General features: G+C 34.9%; 1 protein-coding gene across 1 annotated transcript; it reads right to left on the bottom strand.

The window, feature by feature from the left end:
* Positions 1 to 918: 918 nt before the first annotated feature.
* fah (fumarylacetoacetate hydrolase (fumarylacetoacetase)) lies at positions 919 to 20,460 on the bottom strand. Its single transcript, XM_067401057.1, has 14 exons — positions 20,291 to 20,460; positions 19,707 to 19,817; positions 19,511 to 19,632; positions 18,457 to 18,506; positions 15,614 to 15,704; positions 11,142 to 11,239; positions 10,612 to 10,664; positions 8,445 to 8,544; positions 7,068 to 7,198; positions 4,154 to 4,229; positions 4,025 to 4,071; positions 3,298 to 3,399; positions 1,821 to 1,938; positions 919 to 1,730 (listed from the first exon to the last, which is right to left on the bottom strand). Exons 1-14 carry the CDS (start codon positions 20,453 to 20,455, stop codon positions 1,654 to 1,656), a joined length of 1,341 nt encoding a protein of 446 aa, XP_067257158.1. The 5' UTR covers positions 20,456 to 20,460; the 3' UTR covers positions 919 to 1,653.
* Positions 20,461 to 21,999: the final 1,539 nt, after the last annotated feature.

The raw sequence follows: 21,999 nt of genomic DNA, 5'->3' as shown, positions 1-21,999 counted from the left end.
ATCTCAACTTTTTTCTCGAAATTTAATTACTTTATTCTCAACATTTTATCTCGACATTTTTCTCGTAATTTAATTACTTTATTCTCAACATTTTATCTCCACTTTTTTCTCGAAATTTAACAAGTTTATTCTCGAAATTTAATGACTTTATTCTCAACATTTTATCTCAACTTTTTTCTCAAAATGTAACAACTTTAATCTAGAGATGGTTTTATTTTTTATTATTGCTTGGCCCTAATCCTCTTCTGTTCAAAAGACATGGTAGCACTGTAGTACGTTTCAAAAACATGGGACAAAACTAAAAAAAAAGTAGTACCATGATGGTACAGGTGTATTTCCAGAAAAAAAAAAAAAACTGTTGTAAAATGGTAAATATGCTAAATAAATAACAAATAAAAATATACATAAAATAAAAATATAAATTCTAAAATACATGGTGACACCATAGTGCACATCAAAAATATAGGAGAAAAAAAGTAGTACCATATAAATAAATAATAATGGTACATTAATAACAAAAAATATTACTGTCATGTACAATACAATAAATATATTGTTGCCAAATGATAAAATTCACAGAAATCTTCATTCAGATGACTAACCTGAAATATGAGCAACAGCAAATAACAGTGAATGTCCAATTTAACCGTTTACTGTTAAATCTTCCTGGTAAAGTTTGACAGCGTCAGTGTGAGAGCATCGTTCATCGATACACACATCAGGTCTGCTCCGTCAGAAACATTCACGTCAGTCAAAAGCTTTGATTAATGCTGTGGAGATCCCAGTCAAATCCACCATCTGAGACAAAGAGCTCCAGCAGTGACCTGTCAATCAGCCTCTCCTTTGGGAGCATTTTTACTGTACCTCGTCTCTGACAGCCAAACCCTGAAACTCCAAGAGAACTACGCTGGTTGAAGGACTCTGAATTTAATATGTCATGGAGTTCACAACAACAACACACATTTTGTTGTAACAGAATAGTACTGATATACAAAGTCTGTATTTTTGTTCTCTTTTATTGCCTTCTTTGCAACACATTCTGCATCCTTTGCAAAAAAGGCAATCCAATCCGAAACATCCATCCAAGATGAAGAAAGAGAAATGCTTATAAATATATTAATTCCATCAATACTAAGAAAAAAAATATATTATTAGTAATTACAAATGTTGCATTTTACCCAATACATGTTTTATGCACATTGTTACAAAATAAAAGCATGACTTAAGGCATTTTAAAAGGAATCAGTAACTTTATTGAGTTATTTTACAGTAACACAGAATAACAAACTATTCCATGTGTGTAATGTTTGCAGAAACTATAGCTGAAGTGCAGAAATAATGACTGTTTTCAAACTGCTTTTCCATCATTTTCTCAAGATCACAAAAGTTATGTAAAGAAAACAGTCACTTTTACATTTCAGCTCCTTCATTGGGACATTTAACACCCACTTTTAACAATCCAATCAGTTCCGATGGGCAAAACAAAGCCCCGTCCTTCATTTTTTTCTGTTTCATCTAGAAATTCACCAGATTACAGGGGTAAAAAAAGACCTTTGAACAGGTTTTAGCAGGTTATGAATATTGGAGGAGGAATAATACTGTGGATGCCTTGTGTTTTGTCTGGCTTACAGGAGGGAGGGAGGGAGAGGTGCGTCACTGTTGCAGAGCAGGAAGGATCTTCCCCTCACACAGGCCGAATCCCACTCTATATCCGCTGCCCTCACAGTAACCTGCAGAGAGTTCAGATCCTTCATCACACTTCTGTCAACTTACGGCTCTCAGATAAAAACAAACATGCACACACAGACTCTAAAGCCCACCTGAGAGAGTGACCTCGTCTCCGTCCTTCAAAAAGGTCCTTGTCTCTCCATTGCCGAGGTCAATAGTCTTGGATCCCCTCCAGGAGAGCTCCAGCAGAGAGCCGAAACTCCCCGGATCCTTCACGCACACAAACACAACATCAGTGCTATAATATATGCTGAAATATGATAGTTAGTCCATTTTTTTTTTTTTTTTTTACAGGAAATAAACAAACTTGACTTTTGAATAATAAGAAAATTATAAAAATAATAATTATTATTATTAATAATTAAAAGGCATAAAGTTATATAAGTTAAATGTTATATTACCTACTAAATTTAAGAGATTGAAATGATATAAAGATATAAAAGTCTAACGGTGTATTTTTTTATTTAAAATATATTTAAAAAAATAATTAATTTAAGTAACTACACTGGAAGCCCCCTTTAATTTCAATCTGTTAAATTCTGTGAATAAAATAATTAACTAGTTATTAAATTTAAATCTATAATAATTATAATTATAGATTTAAATTTAATAACTAGTTAATTATTATTTTATTCACAGAATTTAACAGATTGAAATTATAATTAATAATTGAATAATTATTTTATATTATATTTTAAATTATTATTAATAATTATAGCAAAACTTAATTATTATAATTAACTAATTTATCAGATTTAAATAAATCTGATAAAATATGAATATGTCTTCCAGCATAGTTATTTAAATTAATACATTTTTGTATATTTTAAATTATTATTAATAATTATAAATATATAAAAATGTGGCTTCCAGTGTAGTTAATTATTTATTATTATTATGAATTATTATTATTATTATCAAATATATTTACATTTAATAATTACAATTAAATATTATATTATTCACTGAATTTAACCGATTAAAAAATAAAGAAAATATAAATGTTGTCTCCAGTGTAGTTAATTAAATATTTTTAAATATTTAATTAACTACATTAATTAATTAATTATTGATAATAATTATTGATTATTATCAATAATTATAGTACAATTAAATCATTATTATATAATTTACTAATTGAACAGATTTAAATAAAATAAAAATATGAACATCTTCCAGTGTAGTTTTTTAAATTAGTACATGTTTGTATATTTCAAATTATTATTAATACTTATAGTTAAATTTAATAATTTATGGTAATTGGTATATAACTGACTAATTTAATAGACTGAAATAAAATAAATATATAAATGTGGCTTCCAGTGTAGTTACGTGCATCATTTTTTTGTATATTTAAAATGATTTTTAATAATTCGGATTAAATATTACATAATTTACAGATTGAAATAAAATATAAATATTATATGAATTAAATTGTTATTTATTTTTTTAAGGTCTCAGAACATATTTGTCTCTTTAGGCCCACAGTGAGACGGCAGAATCTTTGTTTGGAGTGAACCATTTCTTGAACATATTCTCCATCAATGCCATGCTCGCTCGCACACGTACCGGTCCGCTGATGGTGCCTGACGCCAGCAGGTCGCCCGCTCTGACGTTGCAGCCGTTGACCGTGTGGTGTGCCAGCTGCTGCTTCATGGACCAGTACATGAACTGAGGACACACAACACGTTACATGCAGCGGCTGTCTATTACAAAACACAGAAAATGTCTTTCTCTGTTTGAGAAAGGATGGTGTAATCTCTTCCGTCTGCTGCAAAGGAATGGGTTTTTCCCGATAGCAGATAGAGGAGGGTTCACTAAGAATGAATTGCTTTGTTTATTTGCACTGCACAGCCCGTGTTGTTTTAGTGCCTGATTCACTAATGTATTATGCAAATCAGCTAATGGTGCAAAGTTGCAAATCTAAACTTTCACGGGGCAATTTATGGCAAGATGCAAAACCACACAGAAGTATTTATGGAAAGAAAGAGACACCGAAAATAATTTTAGCTGGGATAAATATAATCTCTATTGGGATCAAAGGATGATCAGAACATATTTTTAGCATTTTTATTTGACCCACATTGTCAGTTCTTTGTTGTTTCTTGTCCCGCTGACAGTCTGAATATTTGTGTAGTATGTTTGTCACTTCCTCTATGCGTTTTTTGCATATCTGGAGTTTTTCCAGGGAAATTAATGTATAACCAAATGGATACAGTGAGAGTTGTCAGTGTGAGTTTGTTACTCTTGAAACAGCAATGTGTGAACACAAAACAAATTCAAAACAATCTCCTACCTTAAAATTAGACTTGCAAATGGTGGCGGCCTCTTGCATCGCCTCACCTGGACACATGAGAAATACATGAGGAAAAAACAAGACTGAGCACTTAAAACGTGCAGCAGTATTACAGATGCTGACACACACCTTTCACAGCGACAAAGAGGTTGATATTGAACGTGTAGGGGTCGTCGTGACGCAAGTATGGAAGAGGCACAGGGTCCTAAAATTATAAGGAAATAAAAATAAAATGGAGAAATTCCCACCAAACATTTAGTGCACATCTTGGCCCGTATATGGAGGCAAAAAGGCATCGAGACACTTCTGAATTCAATGTCTGCATTTAGAGGTCAAGGTTTGTCTGGTAGATGCTGGAACTACATCCTTATGTGGCTAAAAAAAAGTTAAATATTTGCTGTCCATGTTGAACTCCTGATAAAACTGCATTAGAAAAGCAGCATCAGAACAGACCTCCAAGCCATTTTTGGGTGGCGACCCACCGACTGAGAATCACTGATCTAACAAATGAATAAAAGAGAATAAAGCCACATTCGCTCGAAGTGCTTGAGTTTTTAATAGAAAGAAGAAAGTAGTAACTCAAAGAACAGCCTTTAGCACGACTCATTTCCCGCTTATATGCACAGTCTGCACTCTGATGATGATGTGTCCGATCCACAGAGCTGTAAAGCTGAATAAATTCAACCATCATTTTTAAAGATAATGGATTTACAATGGCCATTCCTGAGGTGCTAATCGGGTACTTTCTCCCAACCCTACATAGGCAGCATTTCAAAGGCAACACAAGCATTTTCCCAAAGGGCCGCTACCAAAGGTAGGCATAATAATACTGCCTTTTAGAGACACCCATCTGTTTTGCATGAAGAAGAGCCGTTTGTGACACACAGAGCTGACAGATCCAAATCCCTCACTTATAGGGCTTTTTGAAGAAGGTTTTTGTGTTTGAAAGAAGTCTCTTCTGCTCACCCAGACTGCATTTATTTGCTTAAAAATGCAGTAAAAACAGAAATATTGTGAATTGTTATTAAAAGTTAAAAGAACCATTTTCTATTTGAATATACATAAAAGGGGTCGTTGATTATGAATTCACTTTTTTAACTTTAGTTAGTGTGTAATGTTGCTGCATGAGCATAAACAACATAAACAATGCAAAGAGAGAGATTTTCTCTTACAGAAATCACTGTTTAAGGACTACAACGAGCTTCTTCCTGGGTTAGTGACATCACAAACCACAAAATTTACATAAACCCCGCCCCCAAGAACATACAAAAAAGGGGGCGGGGCCATGTTGGGCTGCTTTAGAGAAGAGGAAGAGTTGTTGTAGTAGAGTGTTGTTGTCATGCCGTCATTTTACGCCGGACTGCTTCACAAACGAGGGTCAATTCAACACAAAAGATGAACATGACGGCACATGCTAGTGGATGAGTTTAATCAACTCCACAGCAACTACATCAATTTATCCACTAACCATTCAGAAACGTCTAAAAGTTGTAACTTCTTCCTGAGACTCTCCATCAGTGTCGACTCCGGTTTGAACAATGTAAGGCTGAACACCGTTACTGACAATCCTCATTTTGGCTGCGTGAGATTCTCCAGCTTTGTTGTTGTTGAGCTGTTAAAGCTCCGCCCTCTTCTGGAAAGCGCAGCTCATTTGCATTTAAAGGGACACACACAAAAACAGCGTGTTTTTGCTCACACCCAAATAGGGGCAAATTTGACAAGCTATAATAAATGATTTGTGGGGGATTTTGAGCTGAAACTTCACAGACACATTCTGGAGACACCAGAGACTTATATTACATCTGGTTAGGTCCCCTTTAAAGTGTCATTTATTCCTGTGATCAAAGCTGAATTTTCAGCATCATTACTCCAGTCTTCAGTGTCACATGATCCTTCAGAAATCATTCTAATATGATGATTTGCTGCTCAAGAAACATTTCTGATTATCATTAATATTTTGAGAATTCTCTGAGAAATATTGGTATTTGATACCAAGAGGAAAACTGACATACCGGCTTATAGCTTACACACAGCATCACTGAACTACATTAACAACAAAAAACAAGTAAACAGTCAGTAATAAAATAAAAACAAATAAGCAAATTGCAAATGACAGCACAAATAAATACGATAGAATAAAGAGACAAGTGAAATAAACATGGCAGTAGTATTCAGGTAAGAAATAGTCCTACTACAGAAATGAAAGTAACCAAATGTAAAATAACACTGGATAGTTTTCATTGTGCAGAATACATATAGATTAATGCTTACAATTAAAGTTATTCAGTCAAGAGCAGCGAGTGATTTTCTCTTTGTCTTTTGCAGCAGGTTTATTAGGCTGCTGTCACTTTAAGAGCTTATGCACGGAACCAATATAATGTTACACAACGTGTTTTCTCAATTTTCTTCCAAAACTGACTGTATTTACCTGAATACTTGGCAAAGACGGGCATTCTGACATAATTTTTTATGTATTTTACAGTTTAAGCGCAATAAGCCATGAAATAAGTCAATTGGTTCTCACAAGCTGTTTCAGAGGCAGCTTTATGAGAGTGTCTCTAATATAGATCAGTGGTGCATGTGCTTTTGATGTGAGGGCAAACCTGCGGGAATGACTAAAATTATATTCAATAGAGTGAGTGAGAGGAGGCTGGTGTGTCAATTCACCGTCAGAGAGGAGAAGAAAGTGTGAGAACACACAGTTGGTGTTGCTGCATCAATACTTCAGAAAGTGAGTATTGGAACAATTTCAGATATTTCAGTATTGATACATATTGAAATATCAGTATTTTTGACAACACTATTTCAATGAATAAAAGGTTCAAAGAACAGCATTTCATGGTATGGTCTATAATTATTATACATCTGCACTCAAATCTTGGCCAAAACATCAAAAGTCTTCTTACATTGATAGCCAATGTAATGTGCATGCACAGCAGAGTTATTTTTAACTCACTTTAACAAATGAATGTCTGAATTTATAGTGTCACTTAATTATAAATAAAATATTTATACTCTTACACTTAGAATTAACCCAGTTTACCTGCACAGGATTGGGCTCAACAAAGGGCATCAGTGCTTCCATGGGAACAACCCAGGGTGAGATGGTGGTCCCAAAGTTCTTGCCCAAGAATGGTCCTAATGGAACGTATTCCCAAGCCTGGATATCCCGAGCTGCAACATCAGAGAGGAAAAGACACTGTTCAGTAAATAACCTATACAAATCATGCACTGGCATTGTGTGGCACTGAGGTTTGCTGGGAAAAACACTACTCAAACTTTCTCCAAAAACTGCAGATTGGTGCTGTTCAAAACTCCTTAAATGTACGTGTCCTGAACAACTAGATTAATATTTGAAATTGAATGCCACCTCTTGAGATGTTAGCAGGATAATGATCATGAACACAGAGTTCTCACTGCTTTCTCTTTAAACTTTATCTCCTCTGCTTCTTGCCTGAATCTGGGAATGAATGGATCATTACTTGTGGTTCTTCCTCTTCCTTGCCTAATTAGTTTCTTCAAATAAAATGCACAATTAATCACTGCACACATTACTATTCAGGCACAAACAGGACGTGTTCCAAAACCTAGTGAGCTCCCTTGCTGTCTACATAGGCATATGTGTGCATATGATCCCTTAAAATGTAGTTCACCAAGTTTTACAGGAGAGCATATCTTAGTGATAAACTCTCCAAAACTACATTTGGTTCATTTAAGGAATAATTTACTGCAGCATAAATTCTCGCATTTCACCATAATGCATTATAGTGAAATATAATTTAATTTTACAAACCAAAATTGCTTGGCAAAGTAAGTCTTATAAAGCTTTTGTCCAGACAAATAAATTTGGTCACACTGAGCAAGACTATTGAATTTGAAACCTGCTTTTATAAAGTCTGCCGCCTCACAACACTGATATTCTTCACCCATCTCATTTCTTTATTTATTCATTGTGTTTCAAATCCATTTTATCCGAAAATTGATACAGCCTTGAAATCCCATCCAGATTTTTCATGGCTTTATGCAGCAGAACAGATACACACCATCGACACGTCATCGTTTCTAGTATCTGTTACAAACAAGATATTCTGAGCTGTACTCAAATAAAATACAGATATCTGCCCTCTGCATAATTCTGACTAGAAGAAATCTCGCTAGAAGACATGCAGAGAACTGGGACTCGCTTTGGAGGAGAAAGAGAGGTTTTCTAAAGAAAAAACACTGAATGTAAAGTAAGGTGTGTAAGAGAATTTCACTCCATTTATCTTTGAAACTTTGCAGACACACTATATTACATTCACAAACAGCTATATTACACGCTACATCAAAGTTAATATCTGAAAAAGCACAACAGGGGGACTTTAAGCTTATATAACATCATGGATGATTTGGGAGAATAAAACATCTCGCCGCTTCTCACCACTCCAGTCGTTCATGAGCACCATGCCGAAGATGTGCTCGTGAGCCTTCTCCACTGGGATAGGCTCTCCCAGCTTGTTTCCTTTCCCCACAAAGAACGCCTGAAAGACAATTACAAAAACATCCTTAAAACTTGCATAAGATATTGCACCACATGCACAAAAAATAATGATGACAGATTGCCCTGAAGCAGACAGAAATACGCTAGTAAGCAGTACTTAATCTCAGAAGCATGTAAAAACAATTGTGAATTTAATTACGAAGATCCTCTGAACATTATGTGAAACTGAAACATATTTTCTGGTTTCAGAGACAAAGTGACACAAATAAATGACATTCATACATTTTGATTATTGCAAAGCCACTGTAGACTTTTTTTAAAGGGGGGGGGGGGGGGGTTAAATTATTCAATATTTAGTGAAGAAACTGTGTGAGGAAAACATGCCTTGACTATTTTAAATGGAGTTTTACTGACTTTACCTTTTGTAAAATGCAATAAAATCAAGAATCTGTGATTTGTTCATTTGTTTAACCTTTATTTTCTGCACTTGTCATTGAGAGCATATATTGTCATAATATAGATATATATATTTCCTTTTTTAAGGATTAGTTTCATTTCCTGAGAATTTACCCCCATGTCATCCAAGATGTTCAAGTCCTTCTTTTTTTTTCAGTCGAAAAGAAATGAAGGTTTTTGATGAAAACATTCCAGGATTTTTCTCCATATAGTGGACTTCACTGGGGTTCAACGGGTTGAAGGTCCAAATGTCAGTTTCAGTGCAGCTTCAAAGAGCTCTACATGATCCCAGACGAGGAATAAGAGCCTTATCTAGAGAAACCATCTGACATTTTCTAAAAAAAAAAAAATTATATACTTTTTGACCACAAATGCTCGTCTTGAACATGATTACGTAATGCGTGGAGCATCGCAGAGCAGTGCAAAACAAGCATTTGTGGTTAAAAAGTATATAATTTTTATTTATTTTTTTCAGAAAATGGCCGATGGTTTTGTCACAAAGGCACCAAGACAAGAAGGTAAGATCCATGTGCAGCTTTAATTGGGCAATCCAAGAACATAATCCAGGCAGGCAAGGGTCAGTGTCCACAGAATAGTCCACAATAAACAAAGAAAACAAACACAAAAACCTTGTGACAGTAAATGAAACCTCAATAACAAAAGCAGAAACAAACAGGGTATAAATAGACAGACACTAATCATCAAACACAAAACAGCTGGGTGCAATCAGGATAATGAGTCCATGAAGTGTGTTATGGGAAATGAAGTTCACAAGTGGGGTGAGGAACAGTCTGGGTTGGAGTGCCCTCTAGTGGCTACCTAGGGCTCATGACAGGTTTCTCTAGATTAGACTCTTATTCCTCGTCTGGGATCATGTAGAGCTCTTTGAAGCTGCACTGAAACTGACATTTGGACCTTCAACCCGTTGAACCCCAGAGAAGTCAACTATATGGAGAAAAATCCTGGAATGAAACCATAATTTTTTATTTTCCACTGAAGAAAGAAGGACATGAACATCTTGGATGACATGGGGGTGAGTAAATTATCAGGAAATTTTAATTCTGAAGTCAACTAATCCTTTAACTGACAAAAATACAAAGATGTTCAAAGTTTTCACTGACCAGCTTAAGTGTATTTTGTAAATATAAACAAGATTTGATTTGCTACAGAAGCATTTTTACCATTGTGTCACATCACCTTTCCTTTTAATTAAACTTTTTAAATGTTTGGGAATTGCGGATACTAATTGTTGCAGTTTTGCAAGTGAATTTTTTGCACCAATCTCGCCTGATACAAGACATTTGCTTAAAAGTCTGTGGTTGTGGCTGTTCGGTTGAAATCATAGTTTTTCAGTTTGAGCCTTTTAAGCCATGCATTTCAAAGCAAATAAATTAATATTGAGATATACTTTATATATAAACTGCAAAACATCAAGACCTGCAAGGAGAAAGTCATAAATTAAATGCAATTTAGGAAACATTTCTGCTGAAAGCACCTTCATAGTAAAGACATTTCTCCTGAGATGATGTGCCTTGTTTATATGAAGAATGGGGAAGGGATGAGATCTATACGTCTTTAGTTCCTTACATCACCTCTGCACAGGACTGAATCAGCAACAGCTCAACTAATAAACTAATGAACATGAACTCACCATCTCTAACTCTATATCCAGCTGCTTGCTCGGTCCGAAGATGGGCGGCTGAGCTGAATCAGAGAAACACAGAGAAATATAGTTATAAAACAAACAGATTTACAGCCGTTTTGATGGATATCGCAGCAGAGTTTCTTAGACTGAATTTATAGTCCTCACTTAAACACACGTCAGATCCGTTCTCAAGTGAGGCTGTAATAATGAACGGCGCGGGTTTGCTGACCAATGAAAGCAATCATTTAACATAAATGAAATATCAAAACAGCCCCATCATCACACTGCAAATGGAGGTTCTTCATGAAACATGATGCCATTCATCATTGCTATGATCTCTATGACGCAAATAAAAAAAATGTTTTGTTAATGTGCTGACTGTGCTGTATGTTAATGCACAACACGTTATAGTCTACTCTGCTCTGAATGGTCAGATGGACATTTTTAATTAAGTACAAGCAAACAGAATCAATGCATTTTATTTTTAACTGTATCAATTCTAAGCTACTTTGCAGCTGAGTTTGTCTTCTGTTTACCTGCGTCTGGTCTCATCTGTCCTTGAGGTCTTCTGATTGGTGTTCCAGACACCACCACAGAGGAAGCTCTCCCATGATACCCCACCGGCAGTCTCAGCCTACAGGACAGGATAATATGTCATTCCCTTTAACACGACACATCATGACTTTCAATTTAACTTTCTTTCTTTTGTTCCAATCCAAAACTGTATGACGTTTGTCGTCCTCCAGAACACAAAAGAATATATTATGAAGAATGTTGACTTGAAATATGTTCTTTCTGGGTGAACTATACTATAAAAAATCCTCGAATCATCTAAATATCTAATCTCAGCCTGTGACCAGCAATGCCGTTTTATTATTTTATGCATTTATGGTTTAACATACATTGCAAGTTTAATAAACATCAGCTGTTTTCTGAAAATGTTCCTCTCTGCTCCTAAATCTCATTCTACACATTTGAGCTAATCAGAACCAGTTGTGCTTTATTTTTATTACACACACATTTTACATAAATATACATTCGCTGTACCATATTAAAGTCAACTTTAAATTTCATACACCGATCAGGCATAACATTATGACCACCTTCCTAATATTGTGTTGGTCCCATAGTGCATACTGGTGCCATGTGTTTCCCAGGTAAGTAACGCACACGCACCCGGCCATCCACGTGATGTAAAAGAAAACGTGATTCATCAGACCAGTCCATCTTCTTCCATTGCTCCGTGGTCCAGTTCTGATCCTCGCGTGTCCACAGCTCCATACGCAACGAACTGATGAACTGTGTATTCTGACACCTTTCTATCAGAACCAGCATTAACTTCTGGAGCAGTTTGAGCTACAGTAGCTCTTCTGTTGGATCGGATCACACGGACCAGCCTTCGTTCCCCACCTCGGCCGCCCATGACCCTGTCTCCGGTTCACCACTGTTCCTTCCTTAGAGCACTTTTGATAGATACTGACCACTGCAGACCGGGAACACCCCACAAGAGCTGCAGTTTTGGAGATGCTCTGATCCAGTCGTCTAGCATCACAATTTGGTCCTTGTCAAACTCGCTCAAATCCTTACTCTTGCCCATTTTTCCTGCTTCTAACACATCAACTTTAAAGGTGCCATCGAACGTTTATTTACAAGATGTAATATAAGTCTAAGGTGTCCCCTGAATGTGTCTGTGAAGTTTTAGCTCAAAATACCCCATAGATTTTTTTTATTAATTTTTTTAACTGCCTATTTTGGGGCATCATTAAATATTCAGGTTGCGGCCCCTTTAAATCTGGCACTCCCCACCCACGGAGCTCGCGCTTGCCTTAAACAGCATAAACAAACTTCACACAGCTAATATAACCCTCAAAATGGATCTTTACAAAGTGTTCGTCATGTATGCTGCATGCATTCTTCAGATCATGTGAGTATTGTATTTATTTGGATGTTTCTGAATGAGTTTGATAGTGCTCCGTGGCTAAAGCTAACATTACACACTGTTGGAGAGATTTATAAAGAATGAAGTTGTGTTTATGAATTATACAGACTGCAAGTGTTTAAAAATGAAAATAGCGATGGCTCTTGTCTCCGTGAATACAGTAAGAAATGATGGTAACTTTAACCACATTTAACAGTACATTAGCAACATGCTAACGAAACATTTAAAAAGACAATTTACAAATATCACTAAAAATATCATGAGATCATGGATCATGTCAGTTATTATTGCTCCATCTGCCATTTTTCACTGTTGTTCTTGCTTGCTTACCTAGTCTGATGATTCAGCTGTGCACAGATCCAGACGTTAATACTGGCTGCCCTTGTGTGATGCTTTGAACATGAGCTGGCATATGCAAATATTGGGGGCGTACATATTAATGATCCTGACTGTTACGTAACAGTGTTATGTTGAGATTCGCCTGTTCTTCGGAGGTCTTTTAAACAAATGAGATTTATATAAGAAGGAGGAAACAATGGAGTTTGAGACTCACTGTATGTCATTTCCATGTACTGAACTCTTGTTATTCAACAATGCCGAGGTAAATTAAATTTTTAATTCTAGGGCACCTTTAAGGACAAAATGTTCACTTGCTGCCTAATATATCCACCCACTAAGAGGTGCCGTGATGAAGAGATCATCAGTGTTATTCACTTCATCTGTCAGTGCTCATAATGTTAAAGGGCACCTATTATGCCCCTTTTTACAAGATGTAATATTGGTCTTGGGTGTCCCCAGAATGTATTTGTGAAGTTTCTGCACAAAATACCCCACAGTTAATTTATTATAACCATTTGAAAATGTCATTTTTGGGGCCTGTTTTAAAAAGAGCTGTTTTGGTGTGTACCACCTTAAATATAAATGAGCTGCATATCCCCGCCCTGCCTTTGGATGAGGGCGTAACTTGCATACATATTGGCAATAAACAATGGCTGAGAATGAGAGACCCGCTGTTTTGTATGGCATTCAGCCGTACATGTTTGAACCGGAATCAGACCCAGATGATGAAGAGACTCCGGCAGAAGAAACACAACTGAGAATGGAGCAGGACGTCTCTGAATGGTTATTTGATACATTTATGTACTTATAGAGTTTTAATCGCATCCCCTTTGCAATTATGGATGTGTAACACACACACACACGCACACACACACACTGTGATAACGTTCGCGCAATTTTTTGAAACTACAAACACAAATACTGTGATAACGTTTGCTAAGTACGTTAGATACACACTATACAAACAAGGTTTAAATTATATACACAGACATTCTATGACAATGACAACAACTTTAGACGCATTTGTTTTTGAATTGGCTGACATCGACTGAAATGACTATTTGCTCAAAAAACATTAAATACACTTACTTCTTCTGGAGGTGACGTTGGATCGCGAACAGTAGGCAACGATCCACACTTGAGGATTAACTTTGAAGCAAGACCTGCTTTGAATTGACCCTCGTTCTCAAAACAGTCAGTCAAAAAATCATTCGCGCAAACATAAACGTATTTTGGAATTTTGAGTGGCGCCTTTCCTTCGTAAATAAAATCCATCCACTGCGTTTTCAGTGGCTCTGATGTCGGAAGTAAGTGAAAACTACTATGTTCATTATTACATCCCACAACAGAACACTTATGTTTCTTAGGAGACATTACCGGCTGTCGTTGAAACAATGGAGGATGGTTGACAGATCACCGACGGCGGGGTCTATGCCAAAACCAGATTGTCAATCAAACCACGTGGGTGGGGCTTAGCACAATTCTACGTCACAGTGAGAGCAATCTTAGAACAGTGCTTATGAATTATTGAGATTGTAAAAAAACTACTGGGTGGATTTTTCTCATTCTAGGGTGGTTTTGCTCACACACTGCCAACACACATTTATGGTCAAACAGCATGTAAAAGTGAATTTTGCATAATAGGTGCCCTTTAATCCTGATCGATTACCTAAACATTATGCATTTATGCTTCCACAAAGAAATCCTATAAAAATAAAATTAAGCACTTCTCTACATATTCGATCTCATGTCCTTTTTCTTACAAATAATAATGTTGACAGATATGTTGTCAGGTAAATTCAAATCATTCTTATTTTGGGTTTTTAAAATAATACCTTTCCAGTTAGGATAATACTTTAATTTAGTAACGTGTTTTATGTATAATCACCCAAAATTATTGTATTGTATAGTTTCAGTAGTAATTTAATTTAATCATTTCATTGCATCAGATCAATAAGAAGCAATAAAAGCACAAAACCAACATAAATGCATAATATCTCCTGAAAAATGATATCAGTTTTGTTATATAGGAAATAGCAAAAAAAACTCCTTTTGTATTCAACAGAAAAAATAACAGCATACAGGTTTGACGTGACATGAGGGTGAGTAAATATTGACAGATTTTACACCTATATCACTTCAAATCCTCCTCCAATAATCACCCAGACCACAAAACTCCAGCTCAGGCCCATAGCTTTGAGCCAAATGTAAATCAAACTATGGATTTTCCTCCAGGCTAATTCTCATTTTTTTCCTGAAGAGGTGACACACGCTTGGAAAGGCCCGGTGACAGATTGACTGAGCCGAGGGGAACTTCAGGTGGGCGACTGAAATTAAATTTCGAAAAACTTCCTTTTCAATTTCCACACGAGTCCTTGTTCTGTCTCCGAGCGAATAACTCCCTCTCTGGGCCTTGTAAGTGAAAATGTGACAAGAAATACAGTTCTGTTTTGGAGGGAAGAGTTATTGCTAAAAGACGTTTTTCACAGCGAGCTGGAAAATGCGCAGGTGCATTATTTAGCCTGACAGGCGTTTGCTGGGAAAGAATAAAGAGACTGTTTACGGGAATAACTTACAGGAACTTTCCCGGGTCTTTAAAAATCCAATGCATATGGTTGCTAGTTTAAAAGATGAGTGAAATATATGAAGTCAGCAGGAGCTGGTGATGATGTGATTGCTTCGGATGTTAGTATTTAAAGGGCTGAGGAATATTAATGGCCTGTCACGTACCAGTTGGGCATCAAGGCATTTTCTTTTCCACGGAACATTATTCCAACGTTGGTGGCGTGATCTCTCGATGAGTAAAAGTCTGTGTAGTCGCCTGTTGGAGAGAAGGGAGAATAAAACATGATGGAAAATGAGTAGGGGGTTTAATGAGGAATAAACATGTAGTGACGGGAGTGAAAAATCACAGTTTGTCCCTCCATGTTAGATTTCTGCTCAGTCTCTTTAGTGCTGGTGTCTGTTTTCAGTGCACTACATTGAATATGTCAAAGAAAAATGAAAGGATTGCCATCAATAACTAATCCTTTTTCCTCCAAGATCGCTTAGTAAGGAAATTTCCATTTATTTTTGTTATAATTGCTGCCTCTGCTGCAGCTCTCAAATCTCATTGCCAATTTTCGGCTTGTAATTGGTCACTTGACAAATGAAAACTAATGACATTCTGTATAAATTATGCAAATTCTGATGCAATGTTCCTAAAAGTGATTTGAGAGCTCCGGTGCCAAGGTAAGAAATGTTTCATAGAAAAAAGAAAATACAGAGGTGGAATGACAGGACAAAATCTGAAAAAAGTAAATGATTTACATTATGAGTAACATTTGGATGAATCATTCCTGTCACTGCTTTATCAAGCCATTATGAAACCATCTTTCACAAAAGGTTCCCACATCCAGAAACTTCTGATCCCTCTTCAGGACTCACTCATCTTTGACTTGTATTTAGGGATACATAGTTTGGCTGTGTATCTGCAGCTATCTGTCCTTATTTATTTAAAAGGTACACTGTGTAACATTTAGTGGTTAAAAACAAAACTGCATGCATTTTTTGTGGAAGAACATTGTTATAGTTGTGCTTTGGTTCTGTGTGGATGAATACGGTTATCCTGCTGCTCATAAAACATTATGCAATTTCCCACAAAAACAATCCTGCCCATCTAAAATACAAACACTTATAAATCATTCCCTTTAGGAAATCCCCATAGGAAATCAGGGCAAGACAAAAAAAAGTTATAGTGTACCTTCAATTAAAGGATTAGTTCACTCAATATCCTGATGCATCCGAGCTTTATAAATGGCAGTGAGCAGGATCAAAAGTGCATCCTGAAGAAAGTGCATCCATCCACATCCATTATAAATGAACTCCACACGGCTCCAGGAGGGTTAATAAAGGCCTTCTGAAGTGAAGCAATGTGTTTGTGTTAGAAAAAAAATCCATATTTAGTAAAATAGATAGCTTCCACCAGACCACCTTCCGTATTCAGCTTAAGAAGAAAAACTGGCCTCACATCAGTTACACTTTTTCCATAAGCTGAATAGGGAAACATAGGATGTAACATAAGCTTTTTGAACCTTGAGAGTTTTACACTTTCTTCGTAAGTTGAATATGGAAGGTGGTCTGGCAGAAGCTACATATTTTACTTCATAACTTGATAAATATGATGTATTTTGTACACAATTGCATCGTTTCACTTCAGAAGGCCTTTATTAACCCCCAGAGCCATGTGGAGTACGTTTATGATGGATGGATGGATGCACTTTCTCAATGGTATCATTCACTGCCATTATAAAGCTCGGATGCGTCAGGATATTAATATTTCTCAGATTGTGTTCATCAGAAAGAAGAAAGTCATCTACACATAGGATGGCTTGAGGCGGAGTAAAGCTTGAGGTAATTTTCATTTGAAAGTGAACTAATCCTTTAAGTGTGCTCTCACATCAATTATATTCATATATAGTGTAAGAAAGAAAAGACCAACCAGGAATTCATGACATCATTATTGGTAACATTTATAATCTGATCAACGTTCAATGTAAAGACCGATTAACAACAACAATAACTATATTAGTCCACATGACATTGTTCTGTTTGTTATAAGTGTGTGCGTCTGAATTCTCAAGCTCTTTAAAGCAGGATGGATTCTGACTGTCAATGTTTTTATTGTTTTTCAGCTGAAAATAAAGTGTTGTGAAAGTGCTTCAAATGATATGGTTCCTCTGTGCCATTATCATTATAGCTGTGGAGTGGACTGTTATTTTAAATTTAGAGTGTTTTTTAAAACTAGTTATCATCCTTTGTGTGAACAGGCCTGAAGACTGTTTAAAAACTTTAATCTTATAACAAAATACATATTTTACAGATATAAATTAAAGCTGTATATGTACATAAATACATAGAGTTAGAGTTTTAGAACAAACCCCATCCAGAATGACTGAGGAAAGTCAATATGATTAATAAACACACATAAGAAACATGTACCAAAATAACACAAAATTAACACACACAGGCTGTTATCTTCTCTGGCATGAGAAAGGGTTTTAATGTTTCTGATTGGCTCTGACAGCTATAGTTAGTGAACAGCGCACTCTAGTGGTCATTGTGGAACATAACCATGAATAAACCATCCAATTCATACACTAGTGAAAGTCAACATAAAAATGTTGATTATGTATTATTAATGTGTGCACGTTCTTCTTCTTCAAAAAACAAAAAAATATTGTCTTCAATAACTTGTTCTGCCTAGTTTTCTGGTGACATTATAAATCCCTCTTACATTTCAAATCTTTACCACCATGCTGTATTCTGGTCATTATCCATCAATTACTTATGGATACAATTAAGTCCCGTACTACATTTATTCTAGATTAATATTTTGTTTTATTCTGAAATATAATGTATATGATAATTGAAGTAATATAATTGCAAAAGGCATTTCATGTTGACTTTTTTTTAAATTTGTTGAATGTTGAAATTGAGGAGCAGAGTTGAAATTAAACATGAGTAATAGATGAAATATTGTTCTGTGATATAGAAATATGGAGTTTCAGTATAAGACTGGTCATCACGCTCACCTATATCAGCTGGGAGATGCATCACTGCTGAACTCTGATGAACAAACGCCCTGGAGATCACAAACACACACACACACACACACACACACACACACACACACACACACACACACACACACACACACACACACACACACACACACACACACACACACACACACACACACACACACACACACACACACACAAACACAAAATATATATATAATTTACCATAATGAACTTTTCTTCAGTTTCTCTTCTAAAAGTAAATTCCTGATTTAAGTAACTTTATTATTCTTTTTTATGTAAAGCACTTTGAATTACCATTGTGTATGAAATGTGCTATACAAATAAAATTGCCTTGCCTTGCCTAATTTATTACATAAATAATATAAATAATAATATAAATAATAATAATAATAATAATAATAATAATAATATATATATATATATATATATATATATATATATATATATATATATATATATATATAATACATTAATAAAAACCTCCTGATGTAAATAACTTCATATTAAATAAATATAATAATAATAATAATAATAATAAAATAGTAAATAAAAAAAGATTCCTGATTTAAATAACTTAATAGTAAATAAATAATATAAAACTAAAAAATAAGACTAGTCTAAAAAAAAATAAATTAATAAAAAACACCTTATTTAAATAGTTTAATATTAAATAAATCATAAAAATAAATAACAAGAATAAATTATACATAAAATAATACATTAATGTGATTTAAATAACTTAATATTAAATAAATATAATAATAATAATAATAATATATAAAATAATACATTTCTAAAACTCCTAATTCAAATAACTTAATATTAAATTAATAATATAAAGTAAACAAATAATAATAAATAATATATCAAATAATAAAGTAATCAAATTCATGGAATGTAAAATGTTTAATGTTGCATGTTGTGTACTGTTTTTTATTATTATTATAGGTCATATACAGTGCATGCGTAATAATAATAACTCAGTAATATGCAGTATAAAGCACAGTAATGAATGGAATCCATGATGTGGGAGGGATTTTACCGGCTCCTTAAGCTGACATCATCACGCAGCGTGGACTCTTCTGCAGCCAGAAGCATCTGGAGGCACTTTCTCGCTTCTCTCCAAGCGTCATAACCCAGAGCCATGAACGCATTGAGGGTGGGCTGTGATGAAGAGGAAGAACAGTGTAAGCATGCAGAAATAATATTTCATACAGAGCTGAAGTGATGAAGCTCACCTGCTCGAACACATCCTTATGGGCCTTAAGAGCCGGTCCACTGAAGAGATGCTTGATGACACTAAGGTCCAAAATTTGGTCTCCGATGGCAACACCGATTCTGTGCCTGGGCTGTTATGTCCAAATATGTTATAGAAGTTAAAAAAGGACCTTTTGACTAGAATATTCTTGCATCAAATTCACAATGTCTTTGATTTTCAGCACCAAAAACCTGATTTCACCAAATACAACATTGAAAACACAATTTAACAGATTTGAGGGAAAAGTTTACAGTTTATGTCAAGTTAACAACCATTTCCCTCTGATTTTAGGGACAATTTATGGGTAGTGAATGTTGTTTCTGGATCAACAAAATATGTTTGACTGATTTGTGAAATCAGGACGTCTTTTGTTGACAGAGAGGATTTACTGAGTTTTTGCTCTTTGACCCTTGAACCCAGCTGTGTCCACACAGGACTGCAGTGGAAGTTATAATATTCCAGGAAACATCATTTCGTTTTATAAAGTTAAACACACCTGCATTACATAATTCTATTCAATCATATATAATGTGATTCTCAGGACTGAATAAACCGTGCACTTACATTATCTGGCGTGGAAAACACTCCGTAAGGCAAGTTGTGAAAAGAAAAGTCACTTTTCTCCTCCACTTTTATGAAAGACATTGTGAAGTTGCAGTGATACTCTGAAACACTTCTCAGAGTGAACAACAGCGCGAGTAACTTCTTCCAGATGCCCAGTGGAGACATATGAAAGTTACCGCCTCACGTGTCGAAGCGGCGAGCCAATCAGAGACGCCCTCCTCTATCCTCCCTACGTCAAGTACGCTTCGTCTATTCGCCGTGACTCAGCAGAAAACACCAACCACAGAATCTGAAGGAAAGACTCTCTGGCTCAGCTGGGATTGAAGTTTTGAGGAGAACAGTGTGGATTATAGAGAATAATATTTGAGTAGCCTAATTTAGGCTACATTTGGTTTGATAACTTGATAAGGACAAACAGAGTTGTAGTGTAATGGATTAACGGTATTGCATTCATTTAAATTTCCAAACTTATTATAAAATATGTGAAATGCTAATTCTAAAAACAGCCTTATGCAATAAAAGGAATATTTTTAGGAAGATTTTACCATTTTGATATCATAATGTCATATAGTTAAATTCTTTAATGTATATATATATATATATATATATATATATATATATATATATATATATATATATATATATATATATATATATATATATGGGTGATTCTTCAATTGGGGGCTATTTTGCCATCTTCCATTTTGATGAATGAAATTTGGTTGAATTTTGTTAGAATTATGTCATGACAATGTTTACATGCTTTGATGTAAAGATATAATAATGGCCACGACTGAGCTTAAATATAATTTGAGTATTTTATATCTATTTGCCAACTGGCACTGCAAAACGTCATTACCATCACAACATCAAAAAGTATCATAATGCAAAAAATGTATCAAGGAGATCATTTAAACTCATTTATCTTGTAAACATTGTTAACCTTCAACAATACGTATAAAAAACAAAATGTTTCCATTCAGTGAATTACATATATTTTCTTGTTCTTACCATCAAAATGTGTTTTTCTGTGTTCATCAAAGCACACTTTTGTTTAATTTCTGGAAAATTAATTTGAGATGTTTTTTATTTGAATAGGTGGATGAGTATTTCATTAGGCTTTTCATGTAGCACCTCAAGATTGAACATAAAACGGTTTTAAAGGTATGTTTTCTGTAAATTAAGCAACGTGGCGGTAATGACATACTGTTCTGGTAATGACATAGTGTTTTGGTAATGACATAAATGAAAAGTGCACTGATACATAAAGCAAAATTAAAGGATTAAATAATGACTTCTGATGAGTGTTGTTGAAAGAAATGGACAGATGTGAGGATATATATATATAAATATGACACAACCATCAACTTGAACATGTTTATTTCAATCATGAAGAAACCATACAATATTTTCTAGAGAATCAATTGTCACAATGGGATAAAACAGCATAAAAATATCCTTCAGAAACATTTCATAACTATGACTATTACCATTAGGTGAAATAAAGTTTTTAACATAAACGTTTAACATAAAAGTTTTTAACAGAAAACATAAAAGTTTTCAAACTCATAAAAGTTGCATTGGGTTAAAACTAACAATGTATACACTGTGTGCAGAATTATTAGGCAAGTTGATTTTCTGATCATATTTTTTTCCAGGCACATTTTACAAATTCCAATCCACATCAATCTTAATAACTACTATTAATA

This window comes from Chanodichthys erythropterus, chromosome 11 (assembly GCF_024489055.1).
Source record: "Chanodichthys erythropterus isolate Z2021 chromosome 11, ASM2448905v1, whole genome shotgun sequence".
Taxonomy (NCBI): Eukaryota; Metazoa; Chordata; class Actinopteri; order Cypriniformes; family Xenocyprididae; genus Chanodichthys; species Chanodichthys erythropterus.
Note: the sequence above shows the minus strand (reverse complement) of the source record. Positions and strands in the feature narration are given on the sequence as shown.

Excerpts from the sequence above, each read along its gene's own strand:
- fah (XM_067401057.1), bottom strand. The coding sequence starts at position 20,455 with ATGTCTCCACTGGGCATCTGGAAGAAGTTACTCGCGCTGTTGTTCACT. Across the intron at positions 8,545-10,611 it reads TGGATATAGAGTTAGAGATG|GCGTTCTTTGTGGGGAAAGG; the intron begins GTGAGTTCATGT and ends ATTGTCTTTCAG. Across the intron at positions 1,939-3,297 it reads CAGGCACCATCAGCGGACCG|GATCCGGGGAGTTTCGGCTC; the intron begins GTACGTGTGCGA and ends GTGTGCGTGAAG.